This window comes from Phocoena sinus, chromosome 14 (genome assembly GCF_008692025.1).
Source record: "Phocoena sinus isolate mPhoSin1 chromosome 14, mPhoSin1.pri, whole genome shotgun sequence".
NCBI classification, from domain to species: domain Eukaryota; kingdom Metazoa; phylum Chordata; class Mammalia; order Artiodactyla; family Phocoenidae; genus Phocoena; species Phocoena sinus.
Window position 1 is genome coordinate 50,080,042 of NC_045776.1, and position 22,633 is coordinate 50,102,674.

General features: G+C 42.9%; 1 protein-coding gene across 1 annotated transcript in view; it reads left to right on the forward strand.

Moving 5' to 3' along the window:
- The window catches only part of ANKRD29 (ankyrin repeat domain 29), a 44,919-nt gene extending 27,975 nt beyond the window's left edge, over positions 1-16,944 (forward strand). The window contains 4 exon segments of the mRNA XM_032602944.1: positions 5,818-5,916; positions 7,520-7,615; positions 9,846-9,944; positions 14,851-16,944. Coding sequence (XP_032458835.1) covers positions 5,818-5,916; positions 7,520-7,615; positions 9,846-9,944; positions 14,851-14,934 — 378 coding nt within the window. The 3' untranslated portion in view covers positions 14,935-16,944.
- The last annotated feature ends 5,689 nt before the right edge of the window (positions 16,945-22,633 follow it).

Here is a 22,633-nt window from a genome sequence, read left to right on the forward strand (position 1 = left end):
TGGAGTTGTGAGTGTCCAGATCTGAAAAGATTTTTATTTAGGGAGAGGTGTTTTATAAAATACGAATTGCTTTAGGGGGGAAAAGCGATGAAATTTTTCCTTTTCATAGAGTGCCAGTAACCCCTTTGTACCCTCACACCATAATCTTTTTACTACCACAAGCTTATAGTTAAAGGTGATCTAGCCAGGTCAGACTAGTCCAAGTTCTGTCTTCTGTAAAAGACCAAACTTTGCATGTTTAATTCCATTCCAAGAAAACAAGAAGTGTCAGAAATATAGCAAAAGTGATATCAACCCCAGCTGACTTTGTCACAAGTTATGAAGAGGTTAAAAAAAAAAGTCTAATTAAAAGTTTCCATTAAAATGGCCTGTACGTGGTAGACGGTTATATAGGTAGGACATTTGGAAGCCAATGTTTTATTCTGAAATCTCAGCTGCCACATTGAATCATTGTCAGAAAATTCTTGAATTTACAAAATAAGGGCAAGGATATTTGCCTGGTTTAATTTCTTAGTATTTTTAGATAAATCTGATTTCTAATTTTTGCTTCGCCATTCCAAGGAGTCCTGACATTTTATGGTACACTGTGCCAGGATGTGAATGAAGCTGCATTGAAATTATTCGGCTAACATTTGATCTGAGCTTCAGGGAACCTGAACGCTAGTAGAAATGACTTTTCCTTGTTAATTCTATCACTGAAGAACTAACTGAAAACCTTCTTGGTACTCTTGTAGAAGGAATCATATGCATAAAGCAAGCCATAGGCAGATTTTGGAATGACTAATTTCTTTTTTTTTTCTTTCTTTCTTTTTAATTTTTTATCCCTGAAAAGACTAAATTACTGTTTTGAAACTTGAAATTTTTCCCTTCTAAGCTGTCCTGAATAAAGAGGTCAAGAGTCACAGACATAATTGAAATCCACAGTCATTTAAAACCTCATTTTCAGTTCTTTCTATGTGTCCTCACCAAGTGGAGTTGATATGACTCAAACCTTTTTGATCACTAGCTGAGATGGCTAGTCTGTTTTCCTACCAACAAAATGCTTTGACATATACGTTTCCCAGCTCAACTCACGCAGTCCATTAACATGATGCTTTTACAGAGTGGCGAAGGTCGGGCTCGGTTTACCTGGGGCTGAGGTTGGTCAGTCATCACTCATCTCTGTCTAGTCCTCTTAATATGCTAATCAGCATTTCTTTGAAGCCTGACCGAAACGCCATCTTATAAAATGCCTTCTCTATCAGAAGCCTTGGTTTGGACTTGTATGCAGAGATGCTGACACCCAGACAGTATCCTTTCTCCCAGGTTGTAAGCTTGGAGGGCAACCCAGTGGTGGGCAACGGGCAACATAGAGTCAGCAGATGGGTGCAGTGTCCTGAGGGTTCTGAGAAGGGAGCGGACCACAGTAGGGAGGCCCTGCTGCTTGCATGCCCTCTTCTCTCAGAAAAGCCGTGTTGACCGCCAGGGGACACCCTGTGGCCTGGGCAGAGTGCCCATAAGGCCTGGAAGGCTGCAGGGCATGGAGATCAGTGACTGGGAACTGGAACAAGGCTCCGATACAGGGCCCGGGCTCCTGAGCAGGACAGGAGGATTCTAAGAGCCAGCTAGGAAGCCAGAGCCACGTCTCGGGGCTGGGACTGCAGATGGGGGAAGTGAGCAACTTGGTAGTTACAGGGATATGGATAAGAAAATGAAACACAGTCCCAGTTTTGCTCATGAACTGTATGACCTTGAACAAATCGCTTTGTCTCCCTGAATCTCATTTTTTTCATCTGTAAAACCATGATAATGATGGTACCTTTGCTACAGGAATACTGTGAGAATTTAAAAAATAAATAATCCCTGCAAAACTCTTCATGCAGTGGCCAGTATAAACCGAGTACCTAGTAAATGTTAGGTATGGTATTATCATTTCTATTCCATCCAGGCCTTCCTGGAATTACTCATTACTACCTCTCCAGGCGTGGGGAACTCATTACTACCTCATCAGAAATCAAGGCTGCTCTCTTTCCCAAATAAGCCAAGTTGTCTCTGTCATCTCAAAGTCCCTTCTTTCCTCTCTTTCTCTCTCCCTACTCCTTTTCATTTTGATCAGCTTCCTCTGCCTATGTATCTTGTATGCAGTCCCCAAGTTTACAGGTCAGACTCCCAGACTCTTGGCGTAGCCATGTCACTGTCACAGCTCATCCCCGCCCTCCAGGCCACAGTGGACTGGCTGGCCTGCCCATCCTCAGTCTGATCACTTGTGGCTGGGAGAATGGGTCAGGGTGTGGGCAATGCAGGCATCTTTTACAGATTAAAAGATTTTACATCTTTTACAGATTAACATCTTTTACAGATTCATTTGCTGGACCAAGGACACACAGTAGAGGGACCCAGTACTGAGAAATGGGCTCCAGGGCCGGTAGCAAAGTGTCTCCCTATTGAACCCCCTGTGTTACTGATGAGGTTCCTTATAATCTCTTGAACCCCCAACTTAGAATAGAATTGGTCCCCAGCACTTGCTGTCTGGCTCAAACCTGCAGGTGAAGTAGCCTAAGTATAGGTACCGGAAGGCAGTAGAAGCAAAGAGCCAGTGCCACTTAATACACTTATTGCCATGGGAGAGAATGGCTTTATGGTTTTAATTCTTTTTTCTACATCATCTTTAGGAGCCTAAATAAGACCAAATAAAATTTAGTCTCTAATACAAGTCACATCATATACTCCATCTCATGCTGTGACCTCTCTATAAAAATACATTAGAGGAGACTTGAAAATATTATCTCAAATGGAATGAGGGAATAACAGAGCTGGAAGGAACTGCAAAAGTCCCCTATTTAACCATCCATCAGGTACTAGAAGCTGATTGGGAATCAGCCACTGTCAAGCCTCTCCAGGCGTGGGGAACTCATTACTACCTCATCAGCTCACTCAGTCTTTAACCCGCCCTCCTTATCATTCCTTTCTTACGTGGAGCCAGTGTACCACTTGGTATGCAAAATAAATTTTTTTCCGCTTGTCATGCACACAAATAGTAAACAACAGCTGTCATAACCCCGGTGAATCCCATCTTCTTCAAGCAAAGTGTTCTATTTCTTTAAAAAAAAAAGTGCAGCTGAGGTTGTAACTTCTACTTCATGACAACTTCTTTGACAAGAAGAAACTGTATATTTTTGTCAAGAAGTATTTTAAAACTTACATAAATATTTTCAGACGTTTTTCCTACTCCGATTCTCTCCAAAGCTCTACAAAAAAGAAGCTAAATCGACTTAATTGCCCTCATTTTTATTATGAAGCCATCTTCACAATGAAGATGCTGACTATCGTAATAGAAGGAAAATATATGACAAAGCAGAAATTGAGGTGTACGGAAGAGGAAGACCTGTCCTCTTCACAAACTAGATAATCAACTGATAAGTAATTGGATCTGACAAGAGTTCTCTAATTCACATTCAACTTCCTGGGTTCAAAAATCAGCTTTGGAGAAGTAAGCACCGGTAAGGAAATACACAGGTTTCCCCCAAATCTCATTTTCCCAATTGTTCCTACCTGCTCTATCAGTTATCTCACAGGGTAACTGGGAGAATCAAATTAAATAAAGCACATGGAATGCTTTGTAGACAAAAGTACAAATTAAATTACTTACTGTTTTTCATGATAACTAATATTCAGATCCATTTTCTAAGCATCTGTTGGCCATTCCTTGTGCTTAGCACATTTCTGTATGTTTTCTCCTTCACAAGTATCTCTGCGAGGCTAATGTTTTTGCAGAAGGGGACGATGAGGCTCAGAGGGATTTCCCTAAGTTCTCACAACCAGGAAGTGGTGACTTTTTTTTCCACCTACTATGACTATTGCAATTAAGGTGATAACATTTGATAAAATATAGAAACATAACTGTTATGATATTAATAGTTGTTGCTGATACAGCACCTCTCAGCACTTTCCCACATAGTAGTGTCAATTAATAGAATTTAAAGACAACCAAACCCTTGGAAAGCACGGGGAACAGCCTGCTGGCTGCCTTTCCTTGCCTGCCCTCTGGCGGCGATGACAAAGAACAGAATGAACCCAGAGCGGGCAGAAGGGGAAAGTGCATCCACATCTGAGCCCCGGAAAATCCTTTGTGGAGCCCAGACCCTCTGTCCGGTCTCCCCGGGCCCTGCCCACAGCCCTTGGGCTGTAGCCAGCTGGATTTCCCCCAGATCCTTCTAGGCTCCTGATTCGCCATCACCCCACTCAAAGGTCTTGGTCCTCTGTCCCTTTGCCAGGACAGCAGTGGGCAGTGACCCTGCTCCTGCTGCAGGTGGTACACTGGGGCTGAAATGATATCCTCCAGCAGAAAGTGAAACTTTAGCTTCTGTACCTGAATCGTCTTGCTCTTCAGCCCACAGTCCCACTGATGAATAATTCAGTCTTACATGACTAAGGCAGTCTCTTTGGGTCCCATTACCTTAATTGCATTTGAGGTTAAGGTTAGTCAGTTCTGGGTTCTCCCTCTTCCTGACCTTCTCTCCAGGTGACCCAAGTTCTCAGAGGTCAGACTATCACCCTGGCATTGGAGTTGGGATGGGGATGCTCGTGTCTGCTCCTTGTGCTGGCTTGTCAGCCTCCCTGGTCCCTGAGCATCCTGCATTGGTCCCCGAAGGCGCAGCTGGTCCACCATATGTGGGCCCTGCCGTCATCTATGTCCCTGACGTCCCGTGGCCTTATCTCCCCAACCCAGGCTTACTCCAGGCCACTGTTCAGCCTGCACTTCTGATTTCCTTCAGGCAGGCAGGCAGGGACTCCTGGGGGGATGTGGGCCCGGGGTATTGGGGGCGTGTCCAACATGGGTCCAGACGGCTCCCATGGCCATTTCTGTTCTACCTGTAAGGCACTGGCCAAGCGCAGAGCTCCTTAGGGGGCTTGCAGTGTTCCTGGGTTTCATTCCAAGAACAGGAGAAAATCCTTTCCTATCTGGAATTCACTATAATTTATCTGGGTGTTTCTAGCACCCTAGCTTACCCAACCCAGATTCAACCCAGAGCAGGAGGAAAACAGAGACACTCATGACCCTGCCTCCCCCATTCCTCTCTAGTGCCTCCCTCCTGCACTAGAAGGGTTTTCTAGTTTCCTTTCTGTCCAGCAGGAACCACCCTCCTTGCTGTCAACTCCTTCTCTGTCCCCTGGATGTTCCACCTCTTCTCTGGAGCAACATACCTCAGCTTCATGGCTCAGTGTGCACAGAAAAAGGGTCACTGGGCACATAATACACAGCAGGCTTTACCAAAACTATCAATCTGCTGTAGGTGGGCACTGTGCGGCAGCCCCCACAGTATCACATCCTGCATAAAATTATGGTCCTTGAGAATAACATGGCTTGGAGGGATTCTGGACACAAGAGCAGAGTGGGAGCAACGTCTTTAGCTTTCTGACCCTCAGACCGGCCTCAGAGGAAGTCGCCCCCTCTCCTGTAGGAATGAGGGGGCCCCACGAAGCAGGGTGTGTTGTGTGAACCCACCCGTAAAGCAAACAGGCAGAGTCTGGGCAAAATAAGGACAGGCTGGCCTCTCCCCGGGTTTGTCGAATTTGGTTCTGCTTGGTATGCCTGCAACACAGCCGCTTCCCACGCGTGTTCCCTGGAGCCCCGCAGCACACTCGGCCGTGAAAGGTCTTGCCGTGCAATGGCTTTTATAAGCCAAGATCTGAATACTGGCACTTACCCAAGTAGTCCGGGCACTGCCCAATGCCAGCTTACTTACGTGGGTCAGAATCACCCTCGTCGTGGGCCGTTGGGAGCCCTCCCTGGGGCGTAACCCGCCATCCCGTGGATGCTGTGTCCTCTCCCCGCAGGACGGCACGGCGCCGCTGTGGATCGCGTCGCAGATGGGCCACAGCGAGGTGGTACGGGTGATGCTGCTGCGCGGAGCAGACCGCGACGCCGCCCGCCACGTGAGTGCGAAGACCGCCGCGCGCGCGGGCTCGGATGGGGACGCCTTCCTTTGAAGCCTTGACCTCCGAGTTTAACTCAACCGAAACGTGCGGAGGAGACGCAGCTTTATTCTGTCTCTTGCTCACCGGGGTTTTCTCCCGACCGCCTCCTGCTCTTCAGCAGGAAAACAAGGGAAAGGTCTGAATCAGTTGAAACCTAGCAACTGCTGCTCAGTCCCTGTAAGGGGAAAGTATTGAATTCCTTGAGCTCCTCCTCCACCTGGGCTGACCTCTGGATGACCCGGGAGGACCAGGTAGGAGACTCAGGCCTCCGCTGCCCTTGGGGATATGTCCGCCAGCGGCTGCCGGTCTGCCTGGCGCTGCGCCTCCTGTTGGCCTCCAGGCCACAGTGCAGCTGGCTCGCGGGGTCTGTGGTTTGGGGTCCTCGGTGCCCCGGCTCCCCGAGCTGCAGGCCCCCGCACCACATCCCCCATCGGCCTTCACTTAGCCTCTGTTGGAGTCACTTCATTTTTTTTTTTTTTTACACTATCTGGCCTTTTTGCCCTTAATATTACCTTGCCTGTGTGACCCACCTCCACTCTCCCGTCTGAGCCCACAAAGGGGGAAACCAAAAGACACATTCCTGACCACTTCTCTGTCCTCTCTTCCACTCTCTCTTTTTTCCTTCCCACAATCTCTGAAGTCAGAAAGGAAAAATCCTCTATTCTCATCTTCCTCCTGATTCCAGCTAAACCTTTAGAGCAGCCTGGGATGTTTCCTTTACTACAGAACTCTGTGAGCAAAATCCTCCAAATACAGAAATTGATGCGTGAAAGTAGGAGGAAGGGGGAATTGGAAAATCTCTTCTCAGGCCAGAAAAGGATGACAGAGCTTAATATTAATTTTTGAACTTGTCTTTGCATTCTTTTTTTTTAACAGATTTCAATCTATCCCCTTCTTACTCTCCCCCCCATCACCACTACCACAGGTAGGCAGGTACCCAGGACAGACTAGAGCAAGGCTGTATACACGGGAAGGCAAAAAGAAAAGCAATTTAAAAATTTAAAACAGTAGATACAGTTCAACAATTGTTTAAATCATTAAAAACAGTTCAACTGGGAATTCCCTGGCGGTCCAGTGGTTAGGACTCCGCACTTTTACTGCTGAGGGCACAGGTTCAATCCTTGGCAGGAAATTAAGATCCCACAAGCCACACAGTGAAAAATACTTAAAAAAAAAAAAAAAAGTTCAACAATTAATTTCTAAGTCATGAACTGCAGAGAATGCCTCTTTAGTCCATCTATGTTCTAAGAATATCCTCCTGAAATTCTCCTTGTTCCTGTACCCAATATTCTAAGGGACTAGAAGACCATGGATTCCCAGATGGCAGGGTTTGAAGATACTGGAGTAAGTCACATATTTTGTCTGGTATTCTTTCACGCAGAATTAAGTGTTTAATATGCTCTAAAATGATTTTAGATTAAGAGACGTTGCAGGCCTCTGCTTTAGTTTACACATTTTGCCTCCTTCTGACAAGCACATCCCAGTTCTCAACCAACATTTCATTATTATCCAACACACACATATGTTAATAATCAACTTTTCTTTTCCTCTCTCTGTAAAGGATGGTACAACAGCATTACTGAAGGCAGCCAACAAAGGGTATAATGATGTCATAAAAGAGTTGCTGAAATTCTCACCCACCCTCGGTATTTTGAAGGTAAGACCTACAGAGAAAATTTTACCAACCTGTAAAAGAGAGAGGATAGAAATTTAAGAAGTCCACACTGGGGACTGCAGTAGAATCTGGGTATACCATTTGCATGGTTAGTTGTATTACTGAGAGAACATGCCTACAACTTATCCATGTTAGAGATTCCCGGGCACTGGTAGAAATGGGAAGGTAATAAAAAGAGCGAACCGGAGTCTGTAGGTACCTAGTTTTCTAGGGGGAAAAAAAATTAAGCAATAGTACTGAAATTGCTAAATTGGAAATCACCCATATTGATATATCATTGGAAGATTTGTGAAATCCTCCACAAATGAAACACATGATTTGTGTCCCAGAAAACATGAGGGATAGGAACTCACATTCCTTCTCTTCATTATCTGGGGCAAAGAACCACATTGTTACCTTAGGTGGAATGAAATAAGCCTCAAACATCTGGACACGTCAGAGAATGTGTCATTCTGGAGGGCTGCGTCTTCCAGAAAACAGAGCCCCAAAACTCCTTTTTTAAGTTGATCATTTTGGATTAAAATATTCCTCAACTAGAGTATCTACCAGAGGTTGGCAGTCTTTTTCAATAAAGGACCAGATAACAAATATTTTAGTCTTTGTGGGCCATACAGTCTGTGTTGGAACCGCTCCACTCAGCCATTGTAGAAAAAAAGCAGCCATAGAAAATACGGCAACAGCAAAAAGTGTGCCTGCATCCAATCATACTTCATTTATGGATGTTGTATTTCTAAAATTTCATATTTTTACGTGTCACAAAATAGTCTTTTTTAAATTTTAAAATGCTGAGCTCATCAGGATGTAGAAAAACAGGCGGGGCAGGGGGAGGGGGGAGTTAGATTTGTCCTGCGGGCTGTAGTTTGCTGACTCCTGGTATACACTCTAGTGTTTTGTTAAATAGAGGACACCAAACCTGTTCTAAACTTGGGACAGTAGTTTAGCACTTTTTTGGATTTATTGATGTATCTGAAGTCTACTTACCCTTTAGATGCCTTCTGTCTGATTTTTATGGGTTTAAGGCTCCGTTGTTGCTGTCAGCTGATACAGAGCTGCTGTTGGTATGCCGTACTCTCTTGCCCCAGGGAACTAATTCTAATCTTCCATGAGCTTACGAGTCAAAAAAGCTGTACTTTGTACTTGTAAAACTTGTTTAGCAAGTAAGAATAAACAGTCTGTGAAAATGAATTCTCTATGAATAAAAGAAACTAGCTTCAGAAATGGACTTTGCGATATCTAGTCGTGTTGCAGACAGCTTTTAGGCTTAGTTTTTTATTCTTAGCCACACTGCACTTCGGCAACACCGATAAGTTGGTTAAGATTTTGATAAGTGAAATGTTACAAGGTTAGTGTATTGCTGCCCATGGCAAACATGGTGAAGCAAACAGGGAAAACGGCTACTTTGCTGGAGTTTTTCTCTGGGTATGATATTTAACGTGCCTACAAGATCAGAAAGTGTTTTACGTATATATATGAAGTAGTTAATTTGAAAACTAAGCTTGCATTTAGGTACTATTCACAGACATATGTACCTTCTAGAACAGATGTCTTGTGACTGCCCATCGTTCTTATATTGGGTTTGTCATATTCTCTTTTCCCCTCCCAGAATCCAGCTACACGCTGCGCATAGCTGCTTCCTTATGTCAATAAATATTTGCAGTAAATTCCATAAAATGTCAGCAACCTATCCACTAGACCCCTCAGTACCCAGAAATGCTCCAACTCAGGGCTGGGGTTGGGGGTGGTCCTCAACGCACCTACTCTTACTCTTAAGCCGTGTAGCTCCCAGTCACTCTCCTGCCCACCTGCGCGTGTGGAGTGTGTACAGCTGGGTCGACAACTCGGCCCATAGGTGAGCAGGCTATTCCTCCAGCCTTGCAGAAGTGTGCTCACCAAAAGCACAAAGACCTTAAGAAAAAAAAAGTTTGACGTAGCGTTGTTGTTTTTCCCACAGCAACTTCTGATGCCTCTACAATGGACCAAGTGAGCATGAAATCATGTACCCGCTGGGCAGATGCCTTATTTCACTTGCAAAAGGTTATTGGCAATATTTATACTGACCATACACGGTGTCCCTGAGGACACTGTACTAGGTGCTGATGTGACTTTGAAAAGGGAAGATAAGGATGAGTGAGACTCTAGCATTACCGTCTCATCAGGCCGAGTGCTGATGGCTGTGAGCTCTCTCCTGACGCACACTGTCCTTTTCTCCTAGAATGGGACCTCAGCACTCCATGTGGCAGTGCTCAGCGGAAATATTAAGGCAGTCGCGCTGCTCCTGGAAGCAGGGGCAGACCCAGCCCTGAGAAACAAGGTACCGTCTTAGTCATCTTTTCCCTCCATCGGGCGCCTGTGCAAAGAGATAAGGCGGCGTCTGCTGAAGCCAAGAGAGCATCTTGGCTCCAGTCGCTCCTCATCCTTGGGCATAGTAAGGGCATAAAATGTTGTCATCATAGGTTATGAGTGAGCAGTACATTTGGACCCAGAGGACTATACTAAAACCCCTCTATTATCAGTGATTTTCAGGTAACAGTGGGGCGGGGGTAGGGGGCAGTGGTTGTGGGGAGTAAGGTTGTAAGTGTTCTATCATCAGAGAAGTGTCCTAAAAATGTCAAAGTTCCGGTAGTTTAATCACCATCCTCTGTGAGTTGGATACTGGTACCTTGAGAATTGCCTGTGCTCTATTTGGTGACCTCATGGGGAAGATGTTGCTTTTTATATTGTTAACAGGACTTTGCCCCACAGTTCCAAAACCAACCCATATTTTTTTTAATTGAAGTATAGTTGAGCAAAACCAACCCATATTTTTTCATAGCTCAAAAATTTTCTTAGTTTTCAATTAAGCCAAACTTGGAGGTGGGAGGATGCCCAGTAAAAAATGACTGTCATTGTATTTCCTCCTACTCAACATCTGCAGTCACAAGTAGAGGCTGAGGGTGGGAGAGTAGCCTAGGAAAGGTCTAGAGGAAGCACACTGAAACTACTGACTTTTGAAGGAGGAAGTATGGTGGGGACTTATTAACAAGGGAGGGTATGAAAAGCAACTTTCACTGTATACTTAGATAGTGTTTGAATTTTTATAAACATCTATTACTGTGTTAGATTTTATTAATAATAAAACCAAAATCATATAACATTTCATGATATTTTTAAAAGAAACTATTAAGAAGTGCAATTAGACAACATGCCAAGAGCCGCCACCTTTTCTCATTCCACTTAGCACGTGGAATTATTACTTCCCCTGTTCCTACCATTGAAACTGCTTGAAGACAACATTTCTGTTTATTTCTTCCTGAGATACATAGGTTTGTTTTCCATTAGCTGGTCTGGCTGTGTGATGAGCCCACTGAAATCACAATTGCTCTCTTATCTTTGCACCTTGGACACAGATGTCCTAAAAAGATCAGTCTTCGTTGCTAAGCCACCCAGTACTGAATTAAGGCAGTTTCTTTACATAGAAACTGAAAGATGCAATTCCTTGTGTGTCTCGTGGAATCTCAGCAATAATGGTTATGGGGAATTTCCAGTGACCAAAATGCTGGTCTTTGGAGGGTCTGTGTAGCTGCCTGTGTTGGAGTTTCATCCTGCAGAAGCCCTTGGAGAGCCGGGAGTAGCTGCCAGGAAGCTGCACGCCTGCACACCAGGCAGCCTGTAGAAGCCAGGCTCTTCAGAGGCAGCTCCAGAAGCAAGGGTGTTGGGATTCCAGCAGCCACTCAGGACTCTTGAGGGGGTATCCTTGACCTTTATTCATTCATTCAACAAACACTTATTGAGTGCCTGCTAGATGTCATGCGCTGTGCTGTGAGCATTGTCTATGCGGAGATAGATAATAGTGAAAGAGATTCACATAGTGTCTGTCTTCATGGGGCTCAGAGTTTACTGGGGAATAAAGATAATTAAACAAGCAATTGCAACACACAGTGACAAGGGCTGTCAGCAGGAAGTGAAGAACGCTATCGAAGGCTTCCTGGAGAGAGTCACTTTTCAGCTAGTACAGAAGCACCCTTCTGCTCTAGGGGCTCCAGGACTTCTGCTCTGGGGCAGATGCCAGAGGAGAGGGTAACCAATGGCCGAGAACCTCTCCCCACACCGTAGCCATCCCCATGGGTGTGGGGATCCCATGTTCCTGATAACCCCCAACTGAGGACTCAGAACACATCTTCTCCCAGGAGCAGCGGGGACAGAGAGTGGTGTGATGCTGTGGGTCATGAGTATGGACCTATGGTCCTGCTCCATAATGGATAAGATGGCCTTTAGGGGCTAGCCTGGGCGCTAGCCATCATAACCTGAGCAACTTGAGAATTCAGTGGGGACCCTCCTGAGAGAGGAGTGAGACCAGGTTTTTAAAACTATATGGATGACACACAGAACAGCGATGTGATTGACTGAAGCAACACAGTTTGAGAGTATAAAGCCTATTTTAATGGCAATGGATATGGACATTCATGGAGATGGTCACACACACCGTAACTTAACGAGCTTGTAGACAGAGGTGCAGCTTCTTAGACCCACTCCTCTTCCTGACTGCAGAGGATCCTCTGGCTACCTGCCAGCCTGTCGCGAAGGACCAGTAACCGATGCAAAGCAGTTCGTTCTTCCTGAGGGTACTCTGAGACTGGATGGTGCTCAGGTCTGTTCTCCAGGAGCACTATTGTCAGCCCCAGGCATTAGCCCTCTACAACATCTGCTCCTGCAGGAACTAAGCTAATACTAGACTTAACCCCACAGAGGGGTCTCTGGTCTAAGGCAGCATTGAATAGCACCTCTTGTTAGAGTCAGTCCAGCACCAGCATCAAGGGTCCTTTGGGTGGGCAGGAGTGCAGCTGCAGGACATGCTGCACAGCAGACCACTGTGGCAAACTCATCATTCCCAGCAAGTGAGGTCCCAGCCAGTAGGTGGGGGTCAGAGGGCAGGATCCAGCCTAGAAGGTAGGTATTGCAGGAGCTTCACCTAAGATCAGGGTTTCAGATAGAGCAGACGGGGTTCCAGGTTTAACTGCAGGGGAAAAAAAAAAACTACATCCAAGTTCTCTCCCTGATGTGGTTGCCTTTCTACCCTTTAATTGCCTCTCCCCTGAATTCCCAAGAACATCCTTTTATTCATCTGTAACAACTGTTCTCAAAGTGTGTTCCGTGGACCCTTGGGGTGTCCTCAAAACCCTTTCAAGGGTTCTAATAGGTCGAAACAATATTCTTAGTAATACAGAGACACTATTTGCCCTTTTTCGCTGTGCCGACATTTGCCGTAACGGTGCAAAGGCAATGGCGGATGAAACTGTTGGCACCTTAACACACATCAAAGCAGGGTCACAAACTGTAGTGGCAAATGATTTTACAAACCTCTAAGTTATTTTACACGTTGTAGATTATTTTATAAAAATACCAGTTTTACCTAAGAATATCTTTGATGAAGCAGCAAACAGTTTTAATTTTATGAAACCTTGACCCTTGCTGTATGTCTTTTTACTATGTAACAAAATTCGAAGTTTGCGCCAAGCACTTCCGCTGTAGGCTGAAGCACATGGTTGTCTCAGGGAAAGCACTTGTGCAATTGTTTGAGTTACAAAGGGAGCCAGCCACTTTTGGGGGGGAGCTCCACTTTTACTTGAAAGAACGGACTTGTATCCATCACATGAGCCTGACAGCTTCCCGATACCTGTAGCTTTTCTGATGAATCAGTGATAATATTAATGAATGATGTGAGCTTTGAGGATTGTATAATAAAATGTGTCAACATTTGGAAGATCTGCATAACTCAGTGAGCTACTATTTTCTAAATGGCCGGTACATGATGTTACAAACATGCATAGGTAAAAAAATCCACCTGCAGATAGACAGACCTATGGATTTTAATGCAACAGAGTAGAAAAATTCATTGATATGGTTTCAAATTCCACATGGCAATTTAGCTTTAAGATAATTGATTGGATACAGAAGCAGATATAAGAATCCATTTGTCTTCTTTTAAGCTACACAGTAAAGAAATATGCAAAACTGTTAACAGTGCTACACTTCTAACTTTTCTGTTTTTGAAAATTTAGTTCTTTTTCATAAATATGTTATTTATGTTAACCTGTAATGGGTTTATTATTTTTAATGAATTAATAAATATACTTAAATTTTTTTCAGTTTTGATTAGTTAAAAACAAAAGCTCTTTGGGGTCCTCAATAATTTTTAAGATTGTACAGAAGTCTTGAGACTAAGAAGTTTGGGAACCATTGCCCTATAATGTCTATTTCTTAAGATAGGGACTCGCTCACAAAGTAAACACTTACAGAATGTGTCTCAGCAGCACTGTGAAAAGAAAGGACATAGAGTGAGACTGGATCAGGTGGGGTGTGGGCCACTGAAGCTGTTCTTCCCCGTGTGTCTTACGCTCTGGGTGTTTCCTAACTCTGCCTTCTCATCAAAAGATGGGTCTCAAGTCCCTAGCAGCCAGACTGCCTTATATAATAAACTAATAAGTTATCAAATCTATTTATTGACAACATACTAGATAAGCTAGGCATTGTGCTGGAAATGAGGATACAGTGATTAATAAGATATAGACCCTGGCCTCCTGGAGATTATAGCCTAGTAAGGGATATGGCTAGATAGAAAAATCACTCTAAAAGACAAATATCATATGATATCACTTACAGGTCAGATCTGGAATATGATACAAATGAACTTATTAATAAAACAGAAACAGACTCACAGACATAGAAAACAAACTTATGGTTACTAAAGGGGAAAGGGAGGGAAGGATAAATTAGGAGTTTGGGATTAGCAGATATAAACTATCATATATAAAATAAATAAACAATAAGAGCCTACTGTATAGCACGGGGGACCGTATTCAATATCTTGTAATAAACCATAATGGAAAAGAACATGAAAAGGAATATATGTATATGTGTTTATGTGTGTGTGTGTGTGTGTGTGTGTGTGTATCTGAAGCACTGTGCTGTACCCCTGAAACTAACACAACATTGTAAATCAACTATACTCCAAAAAATTGTAAAAAGAAAAATAACTAACAATGAGATAAGAAAGTGACTGATGCTATTTATATTTAAATATATTTAAAGAAAACCTTTAATGCCTTGATACAAAAGGCTGAGTCCAGTGGGGTTTTTCATCAGTGGAGGAGCAAGTGTGGGTCAGGGGCCCCTCTTTGGAGTCCCTGAAACCACACCAACTGTGGGAATTCACTCATGCCTATCTTATCTTCTTTCAGGCCAATGAACTTCCGGCAGAACTAACCAAAAATGAACGTATATTGCATCTCCTCCGAAGTAAAGAAGGACACAGGAAGAACTAACTTAGTTTCATATTCGACTGAAAGATAGAAACCTTAATCATACTGTCCAAAAAGAAATTGCTTTTCAAATAGTGTTGGAAATTCCTAGAAGAAAGAAAATGCCCAGAATGCCCATGCTGGGTCCCTGACCAAGGAGAGCTGTGCTTTGTGCCCTGAGTCAAAAGCGGAGCAGCTCAGGGACCCCTTCCTCTCATGTAGTGGGCTTCTCACACTGGCCTGTAGCCCCACTCCAGGGGGCCTGGCATGTTCGTGGATTCCACAGAAACTCGTTTTAAACTACATCAACTTGGGTCTTTCAGTTAAACTCTAAGATAGAGTTAAACCCTCTGTCTTAAAAATAGAAACAGAAAGGAAGCAGAAAGCTTTGTTCCTTTAAAAAGACTGAAAGTCTGACCTTCAGTGAATTGGTGCACTTTTGCTTTTGTGTTAAATGTATGTGTGCTCAAAGATATGGCTCCATCGTATTTTACATATATTTGTATGTCATTCCAGTGTAAAATGTTCTCCTCTATGAATCAATAATGTATAAAGTTATATTATTGAAAAGCCACTTCTGACATTCCACCATGTGCTTTTCAAAGATGGACTGTTGAACTATAAAAAAAAGAAAAATTGTTCATTTTTACCTGGAGTCAATGTTGTAGGTATGATAGGATACAAGTGGCAAATTTGGAAATTCAGAAAATTACAAACCACAAGAAATGTAGGCTTGTCTCTTTGAACCATTACTTTGGGTCTATTGCTGGGAATCTATTTCCTGTGCCGTAACTAAGTAGACTTAATATGCTGTGGAATCTTGAGCTTCCAACACCAATTGCTTGATACAATGACTTTGGAGTCCTTGGATAAAATGTGATATAATATGTTGCTATTACTATTGCAGAAGTATAAGTAATAAAAGACTGTTACTAGTATTTAATAAGTGTTCATCTATGCGTGTTTTTGGGTTGATTGATTCCAAGAAAGAAACCTGGGTTTTGTTGAATTATTCCTTTGAAGGGGGTCAAAATTTATACTCAATGCACTTTATAATCAATGGTGTCTAAATGCCTCAGTCAGTGCCTAACTGCACACACAAAAATTAAACCTTCTTTCTATAATCTACCATAATAAACACGGATGGCATTTTGTTATTTAAACACATCTTTAGTTTTCTTGTTCATGTTCTGCTCTGGTTTCCAGCCAATGTTCTATGTTGAGATGGAGGGAAATGTTCTAAACCATATATTTTTTTTTTTTTTTTTTTTTAACCAACTTGCAGTGGTGGTACTAAAAGTATTATCTTTATGTCAGTAAATGAGTTATAATTTTGAAATTAGAAGATATTCTTTTAAAGTTTGTTATGATCAGTAAAACAATCAACCAACAAAGATCAGCTTATTTTAATCCATGTCACAAGCAAAGCCAGTGATGAGCAATCCACAGGGCCCCCAGAGAGGCCTACAACCCGACCACCCAGGCAACAAGCCTGCAATCTAATTTCTGGATTAAAAAATTAGAAAGCTGTCTGTATTGCTAAGACATCCAGATATAAACATTTTAGTAGTTAAAAAGCAGTGCCCATCTCCGCGCTGGCTTTCTTTTATTCAACAAAGTTGTACAAATACATCTTCTTTTATGGGAATTTCATAAAGCTATATTCATTTTGAAGAGGAAAATAATGTGGGCTGAAGTGCTTTATTTTTTCCCCAACCAAAAAAAAAAAAAAAGTTTGCTCATCACTGATATAAATCAAAACAGTATAATAGGTACTGATAACAAAGTTCCAAAAGACAAAATGGGATGAAATGACAAACTTAATGTTTTTCACTAGAGCATGTTGTCCTGGGCCTACTTGTTAGATCCTTTAAAATGGATAATGTTCTTGACCAATATTAGGGGCATAAAGAATGAATTCAGTAGCTTTAACAATATTGAAAGGAGGCCTTCTTAACTGTAGGTAAGAGGTCTCTAGCTTAGAAGGATCACATTTAGTCTAAATGAGTCTAAATATTATCCATAGCAGGGAAGAAGATTGTGTTAATCCCTCACCAAAGACTGAACAAAAGTTCTGTTATTTAAAATTAAATTGCATTTTTAAACTTTTTTTAATAAGTTAAATTGCATTTATTTTGCACACAGGTAGATGATTCTTACTTTATGTTAATCTAATTCACAATTCAGTGCTCTGCATCTTAAAACTTAGAAGTAGCAATTCCTATGCAAATTATTTGCTTAATTGAATCCCCAAAGTTTTTCATTACATTCATTTGTTTGATGACAAATTCCATGTTATAATTCAAAATAAAGTTAACGTACTACCCAATCTGCCTTTGCTGATTTTTCCTGTTTGTTCCTTTGTTTTTTTTCCCTTTTTTTTCCTTTTCCCTGTTTGTTTTTAATCAGAAGTTCTTTCAGTGTGATTTTTAATCGTATGGAATTTTAGAGTGAATAATTCCGCTCTGTTGATAAATATATTGATATTTGGAAACTGAGAAAGATTAAGCTTTATGGACTTATGATTTCATTACTTCTACCATGGAGAACTTTTGTCATGATCCCAAAAGGTTTTTTATTCAAACAAAAATTCCTGGGATAGTCATGAAAGGTACTGAAAGGTACCGAAAGGTACTGAAAATGAAACTCTAAGCTGTACGTCGTGACAATTTGATATTTGTAGACGCTGTGAAAGTATTCCCCCAGCTAGGTAATTAACACATCCATCACCTCACATATTGATCTTTATGTGTGTGTGTGTGAGAACGTCTTAATATCCATTTGTATTATCTATGATGCTCCTGGCTCTTCAGTCCTTTGCATTGGCTCTTTCTTCTGCAATAGTTGAGGATTTTTGCACAACTTCATATTTAGGAAACAAGTATTTGCAACGGTAACATTAGGAATCTGGAGCACTCCATGGCCGTTCTGGGATCCTCCCCTGTTCCATCCACCCTCTGCAACTGAAACCGCACAAGGCAGATGGAACTCAAACCCAGCCAAAACCCAGATTGGGACTTGAATCCTGTCGTTTAATTAAGATTGCACACGTGGTCTAATGGTCACGTGGACTTAATGAAGCTCAGGTTCTTTATGTCTCAGCACAGAAGGAATTCAGGGAGAGGCAAAGTAGTAGGTAAGAAGTGGATTTATTTAGAGAGATACACATTCCATAGACAGAATGCGGTCTGTCTCAAAAGGCAAGAGCAGCCCTGGGAGAAACGCATGCCACATACAGAGTGTGGGCCATCTCAGAAAACAAGAGGCCCCGAAATATGGGGTGGTTAGTTTTTACGTGTTGGGTAATTTCACAGTCTGAGGAGTGGGAGGATTATTTCAACTATTTGGGGGAAGGGGCGGGGATTTCCAGGAATTGGGCCACGGCCCACTCTTTGGCCTTTTATCGGAAGCCTCAGAACTGTCAGCGTGCCTGTCAGTATGTCATTTAACGTGCTGATGTATTACAATGAGCGTATGACGAGGTTCAGCTCGAATCCTCCGCTATCTTGGATCGAATCGGTTCTAACCAGTTTTTGTCGTATTCTCAACAGCTATGTTGCTCTTTTATTTTATTTTGTTTTATTTTAAGAGAGCTTGGGAATAAACTATTTTATTTTACTTATTTATTTATTCTTTTTTTTTTTTTTACCGTGCCCCGCGACATGTGCACTGGAAGTGCAGAGTCCCAACCGCTGGACCGCTAGGAAAGTCCCCTTAAATGTTGTGCCCTGCCCCCTCCCTCCTCTTTCACAGCCACAGAAGAGTTATGTCTCATCATTACCCCACACTGGGACACCTACTCAGAGGAAAAGAGAACCCCGCAAATGCCAGGCTACTTGGAAACTGACGGCGATGCCTGCATTTCGGGGTGCGCCTGCGCTTCAGATTACAGGGGTGAGAAGCTGAGGTCCTAATTTCATTATGAAGTGGTTTTGGTGCTGGAACCGGCTGAGCCTCACAAGTGGAGTCTACAGATTATTAGTACTAACAATAGAAAGAGCAGATAACATTTGTTAAAGGATTGTTATGTGCTCAGCACTTTACATAGATAATCTCATGAAGTTTATACGCATTTTCTTATTTACCCCTGACAACAACCCTGTGGAACAGGCACGATTGTCATCGTCATCTTGCAGCTGAGAAAACGGGCTTTGAGAGTGTTTATTTATTTATTTATTTTAAGATTTGTTTATTTTAAGATTTATTTTATTTACTTTGGCTGCACCGGCTCTTAGTTGAGGCATGCAGGCTTCTTAGTTGCAGCATGCATGCAAGATCTATTTCCCCAATCAGGTATCGAACCCAGGCCCCCTGCATTGGGAGCAAGGAGTCTTATCCACTGGACCAGCAGGGAAGTCCCAAGAGTGTTTTTAAAAAGAAACAACAGGCCCCAAATGGAGTCAGTTGCCCCCAGAACAGCAAACCTAGGTTTAATTTCAATTTCAGCTACTCCTAGGAGTGTGAACTTTAAGCCCTCGATCTGGAATTACCACATCAGCACCTGTGAGGTAAACTGCATGATAGATCCCTGCCCTTCCCCCAAAGGAAGGTGACTTTGCCTGAAATACTGTAACCATTTTTCTTTTTTATGACTTCCTTGTCCCACCCCCTTTCTACCTTTGAAAACCTTCCATTTTGTACAGCTCCTAAAGCTCCTTTCTACTTGCTAGGTGGGATGTTGCCCAATTCATGAATCCTTGATTTTGTTGGCTGCCCTGCATGGCTTGAGGGATCTTAGTAAACCAACCAGGGATGGAACCCATGCCCCCTGCAGTGGAAGCACAGAGTCCTAATCACTGGACCACCAGGGAATTCCCATGAATCCTTGAATAAAACCAAATAGGTCTTCAAATGTACTCAGTTGAATTCTTTTTTTTAACAAGAAATAACCTCCCAATGCTATGAGGCCAATGCTAAACCCTCTGATCTTTGGGTTTTGCTTTTTTTAGTGGGGGAAAGGGGGGAGAATGGTGCCCAGATGGAGTCACGGTTATGGCATCAAGGCAGTGAGGGTGGAGAATATGGGACTTTTTTTGTTTTTAATATTTAGAGGTAGAGCTAATGATAATTAGGTGATTAATTGAAAAGAGAGGGTGAGGAAAAGAAAGAAGAGTTAGAAATTATACTAAGGTGTGTCAGGGGACCCTAAGACCACTCCCAGGTTTGGTGATTTGCTAGGAAGGCTCAAGAGGCTCATTGTATGGTCATATTCATGGCTAAGATTACAGCGAAATTGATAAACAGCAAAATTAGAAAAGGGAAAGGGAAATGAAATGGAGATATATAGGAAACCAGGTTAAAGCTTCCAAGAGTCCTCTCCTCTAAGAAGTCTTGTGACAACATTACGAAGTGTCATCTGCTGGGGAAGCTCATTAGAGACTCACTCAGGCTTTTAACTGGGAGCTAGTCACATAGGCACCCGCTGCCTTAGCATTTACCAGAATTCCAGAAGGAAATCAGGCATTTAGCATAAACCACATTGTCTGTGTAGACAGCAGAGGCACCGTGAGCCATTATCGCTTAGGGAAAGTTTTCTATCAGTGCAGGGAACGATTTGCCAGTCAAGAGTCCAGATGCCAGCCAGCAGCCAACCTTGTAAGCAAGACTTTCTATAGACAGGAGTCTCAGGTCTGCTGTGCTAAGTCTTTCCCACATACAAGGTTTACATGGAGGATGGTGAAATTTTCTCTAGGAAATAAAGAACAGCAGGGTTGGGGTGGGGACAGAGAGAGAGGGAGTTTGGACACGTTCAATTTGAAGAATGTGTGAAATAGACTTCAGAAGGCAGTTGGAAACAGCAGCTTAATGTTTAGGACAAGACTCTTCCTGATCTGGGCATCATCTACGTAGAAGTGATGGTCAAAGTCATGGGACAAATGAGGTCCCCCAGAAAGACTCTTGTGAGAGGAAATAGCTGAGAAGGAAATTAGAAGGAAGAAGGGAATCAGCAGAGGAGAAGAGATGAAATGGACAGGAGTGGGAAGTGAAACGTGGATCAAGGGAGGAGACAGTCTCAAGAAGAGGAGAGCAGACAAAAAACGCCATGAAGAAGTGTGTGGCCATGAAACACTAGGGCCGGAAAATTCCAGACCTCCTTTGCTGCACAGCCTTGCCCTTGGTGAGCTTGTTCAGTCGTCAAAGAACTCTGGCCCTGTGTTGGAGAGGAAAAGCATGGAGTCTGGTCAGGACCTGCCGCTAATGATAAATTAAATGGTTGACTTGAAATGATTCTAGTTCTGTTGGTAGAATTGTTTTTTGAAACCACTCCTAACACTTTCTAGGAATTGTTGGCAGCCATCAGAATGTATTACCTCTGCTTGTCACCAGCAAGGGACCCTGTGCAGGATCTGTGTGGTGCCTGAGAGTTAATGTTTTACTAACTTCTTGGTGAAGTGCAAGAAAATACACTTATCTATGCTGGTCAGTTGGTCTTAATTAGTGAGTTCTATCTCACTGTGAGAAGGTGCTAAAAAATGAGCATGTAGAGCCACGCTGAGACCCAGCTATGTACAGACTCACACCGTGTGATGGTGATTCATGCCATTTTCCCTCATCAGCTCACACCCATGTGCTTCAAAATACGGAGAAAATCAAAAACCAAAATCAAAACGAAATAAGACAAAAAATATGTTCTCTGCTCTCTGGGCAAATTTAGAATAATTTATTTCACATCCCTCTGACTGAGAGACTGGCCTGTCTCTTTACTCTGTTTAACTTACCAAACACAATGAGAGAAGCCAGATACTAACTGAGGTGTTTTCTCCAAGCTCTCTGACTGTACTTAGTCCTCAGTTAAATAATTTATGCATTAGTGGGCCTGGAAAGTCTTAGAATCTTTTCCTAGTGACTTACCCTTATTTTTTGGCAGTATTTTAAGATAATTTAAAAATATAAGTGAAGTCACATTTTAACAATTGAAGGAAGTTAAAGATCTTCAGGCTTTTTTTTTTTTTTTTTTGACCACGCCTTGAGGTTTGTGGGATCTTAGCTCCCCAACTAGGCAGTGAAATCGCCGAATCCTAATCACTGGACTGCCAGGGAATTCCCAAGATCTTCAGTTTTTATTAGATGCCTTGTCAGCTTTATCTCTGGCAACAGAAAGAATGACTTCTCCCATCGCTGGTCTCTTCTTCTCTCCCTCACTAGAATTTAACCCTCTAATTTTTAGGAAATGCTGTTATTGTTCCTATTTCTTGCAGTTGAACTTTAAAGAATAGCCTTAGAAAAGTCTTCTGTTTACAAGTTAGACTCCCGACTTTAGGAAAGATAATACCAAAAGCCACCCCAGGGCTTCCCTGGTGGCGCAGTGATTGAGAGTCCGCCTGCCTATGCAGGGGACACGGGTTCGTGCCCCGGTCCGGGAAGATCCCACATGCCGCGGAGCAGCTGGGCCCATGAGCCATGGCTGCTGAGCCTGTGCGTCCGGAACCTGTGCTCCGCGACGGGAGAGGCCACAACAGTGAGAGGCCCGCGTACCGCAAAAAAAAAAAAAGCCACCCCAGATGAGGGAGACTGTATTATGTGACTGAATCCTCCAGATTAGGGAATGCCAAGTGAAAACCACTGACAGCCATGTTCCAAGGTATCCCCGTGCTAATAGCATCCTATGCGAGTGTAAGCTACACAACCCATGACTGGATTAATCACCAATTCAAGTATCCTTAGTATGGTGAGTAATACTTTACCATAAGTCTGACCAAAAATAACCCATTCCTGAACCCTC